This window comes from Vairimorpha necatrix, chromosome 8 (assembly GCF_036630325.1).
Source record: "Vairimorpha necatrix chromosome 8, complete sequence".
Taxonomy (NCBI): domain Eukaryota; kingdom Fungi; phylum Microsporidia; family Nosematidae; genus Vairimorpha; species Vairimorpha necatrix.
In genome coordinates, this window is record NC_088823.1 from 1067799 (window position 1) to 1071206 (window position 3408).

The following is a 3408-nucleotide window of genomic DNA, read 5'->3' on the forward strand; positions in this document are numbered from 1 at the left end:
GAATACCTATATAATTATTGCTTCAATTAGAGGTCTCGAGTTTTCCTTAAAAAAACAATCTTATATTTTTTGAATCCTTTTTTTTCTGTTATTCCATATGATCTCCTGTTCTGATCTTCGAGCATAGTAGATCATGTTTACGTCATTGATAGAGATCAAAGGATATATAACATATTCCAAGGTATAATTTCAGATGTTTTTCGCCTGTTGATAAAAAAGAAGTGTGTCTATATAAATAAATTATTCTTTGCCGAGGTTTTAATATATCATAATGACCTAAATATATTGCATAAATTCTAAAATAACAAATGTGATTGGCTTAAATGTAATCGTAATAGAAACCTATTCTCGATGTATTATGCAAGGCAAAAAAGTACAAATTTTTTTTGTTATATAAAAGTTTTTTGATCGACGTTTTAGTTTTAAACATTTCATTAATCATTTAATATATGACTTTTTTTATATTTTCTCATAACTTGCCCATATGCAAATTTTAAGAATATTTTTACAATTATTTTTTGTATACTTAAATCATGTATTATACACACTGATTAAGGATAATTTTTTGAACAAAATCGGCTCTTACGATTATATTATATTTGATATTAACAAACAATATTGTAAAGTTTGGTTGTTTTTCTTTGAATTAGAAGAAGATATGATGATGACAATATTGGAAAGAAATCATAATTTTTATGATGAAGTAAATCGCAACATAAATACTTTTTCTATTTTGAATTATAAATATAAGACTATAAGTTTCATAATTGATAAAATTGAAGATAATATTAGAAGATTTTTTAATTTACAAAATAATCATAGCGTTATATTGTTCTATAATGCATCACAATTAAAAAAATATCCCATCATGAAAGATGTAATAGAAAATATGAAAAATAACAACAAAAAAAGAAAGATTAAAAAGAAGACATATGAAATTTATTATGAAAATATTTGTGATCAATTTAATCTTTTAGAACTAATGACCTGGAAACTTAAAACACATTTATCAACAAATAACAACGAAATTATCTTCTCCGACATACCTATTATTTACATCATGAAAGATTATGAAGATAATTATCGAATTACGCTGCGCATCATTATAACGGATGTGTTTTATTTATTTGAATTTGATATTAGCGACTTTAGTCATGATGGAATTGATTTACTTCCGATAGATAAATATAAAAACGAACTTGACAAAGAAATATTTGCAAAGCTTTTGAAACTATACAAATACGACTTTATTGACGGAGTAATGGAATATTATAAAACAAATAATCTAAAATGTTCGTTAAATCAAATAGAACTAGAGAACTTGTCGTTAAAAATTGAGATAGAATCTGACAGGATAATTTTCAATATACCTTGTAATAAATATCTTTACGTCCTAGAAGGACAGAATAAATACGAAAATTGCGTGTATATTGATGAACAATGTCATGTTAAGTTTAAGGAAATTTTGAAAAAAATATCCGTTATTGGAAATTTAGACGATGGAAAAGGATTAGAATTTCTCTTTAGACTACTAAAGAAAAATAAAAAAGTAGAATCTCTCGTAAAGAGAATTCTAAATAAGCAAAGATCGGCTGTAAATATTTTTTTTGGTCACATTCTTTTACATACAAAAGAAATAAATAAGTACGAGCTAGATATCATTTTAGGAAAAATAACGAATACAAGAAATATAATTGAGAAAATTGAAAAATCATTATTGAGATTGTTTTCAGTTAACAATATGTCAGAATCTTCCTATTTTCTAAAAATTTGTTTAGTGCTAGAGATAGAAGATTTAATGACAGAGTGTAAACAGCACAATGATTTTTTTTATAATTCTTTAAATGACATTATAAAATTAATAAAATCTAAAAACCAAAAAGATGAAAAAACTTATATTTCGCTTGTTATTCATGAAATATCAAATATTTATATTAATGACATTCTTAAATATAATCATGAAGTTATATTTATGATATGTAGAATAATATCTGTACTTACAGGATTAGATACTGCATTAATTTTTCGAAATAATCCAGAACGCTTTTCAAAAGATGAAGCCATTTCGAATTTGAAACTTTGTAAAAATAATGTCGAACACGATTCAAAAATTATAAGAAGAAGATTATTAGAAAATGAACAAATCGATAAAAAATATGAACAAGAGAGAAAATTAAGAGAAGAACAAATGCAAAAAATCAAACTAATTGTTTCACAATACGGATTATATGAAAAAATAAATTCAATAATAGTAGATTGTCAAAATAAAAACATAGAAAACATATTTGACGGAGAATTAATTACAAAACTACAGAATGAATTCAAAACTAATATATTTAACTTAATTGATCAAATATTCATGGATTTTGTAGGGTTAGAAGGGATAGAAGAAGAATCAATAAATGATCATAAAATAGAACTTAAGGAACAAATATATAATGAATTTGCACAAGAATTTACTAGATCAATATCAAATAAGATTTTATCAGAGTTGTCTAATGATTTAACAGAAATATTTAGTAGACAATTACAAGACGATTCTTTTGCAAAAAATCATAATGAAAAGGTACACAAAAAATTTAATTTCAATGTGGTAGAAAATGATTTGATAAAATTTGTAAATTCCGAATGTGGAATAAAACTTCACGATAATTTGATACAATTATTAAAAGGAAACGTATAAAATAGTTACTTTGAGTTATTTTATAAATCTGTAAGTTATCTATATACATGATAAAAATGTAAAATATAAATTATACTTTTTTAATGCTGTATCGATGAATATAATGGAATATGAAAAACTAGATTATATATTTTAAGTCATGCTATTTTTACTAGATAATTTTTTTTATTTTTATGATAAATAAAAGCTTATTGTATGCTTTTTTAACTAATAGATACGATTATTTAAGCTTTGAAATTATAAAATAATATTTATATTAAATTTAATATATCATGAAAGAAAAATTTTCTATAATTTCAAAGAGAAATTATAATACAAATATATCTTATTGACATATTTATTCTTTCGAGCTACATATTAAGATAATTAAAAGAAATTTTTAGATTTGACGTAATGGGTTATTTATCCAAATGTTTCTTAGTATATTTGATATATAAACTTTGGTTTCTATTTAGTCAGGATAACATCAAAATGCATTTAAGTAATATATTACTTATTTTAAGAAAAATAAAATTTTAAAATTAATCATTTCTACAAATAGAGTTTTTATAAGAGATAGATAATTTTTTATGTTTTTGGCGTTTTAAATAATTATATATGATTATCAGTATAAACTAAATTCTATTTTTTATGTTTATAAAAGTACTAGATACAAGTGTGACATTTTTAACAACTTCCAAGTAGTGTTTTGTTAGGGAACAGTAAAATTATTCTGTTGACAATTG

At 22.7% G+C, this 3408-nt stretch overlaps 1 protein-coding gene across 1 annotated transcript; it reads left to right on the forward strand.

Moving 5' to 3' along the window:
• Positions 1-484: 484 nt before the first annotated feature.
• Positions 485-2683, forward strand: VNE69_08197 (uncharacterized protein; the record flags this gene model as incomplete). The annotated part of the gene is made up of 1 exon (XM_065474518.1): positions 485-2683. The coding sequence occupies one exon, from the start codon at positions 485-487 to the stop codon at positions 2681-2683; it is 2199 nt and encodes a 732-aa protein (XP_065330590.1).
• Positions 2684-3408: the final 725 nt, after the last annotated feature.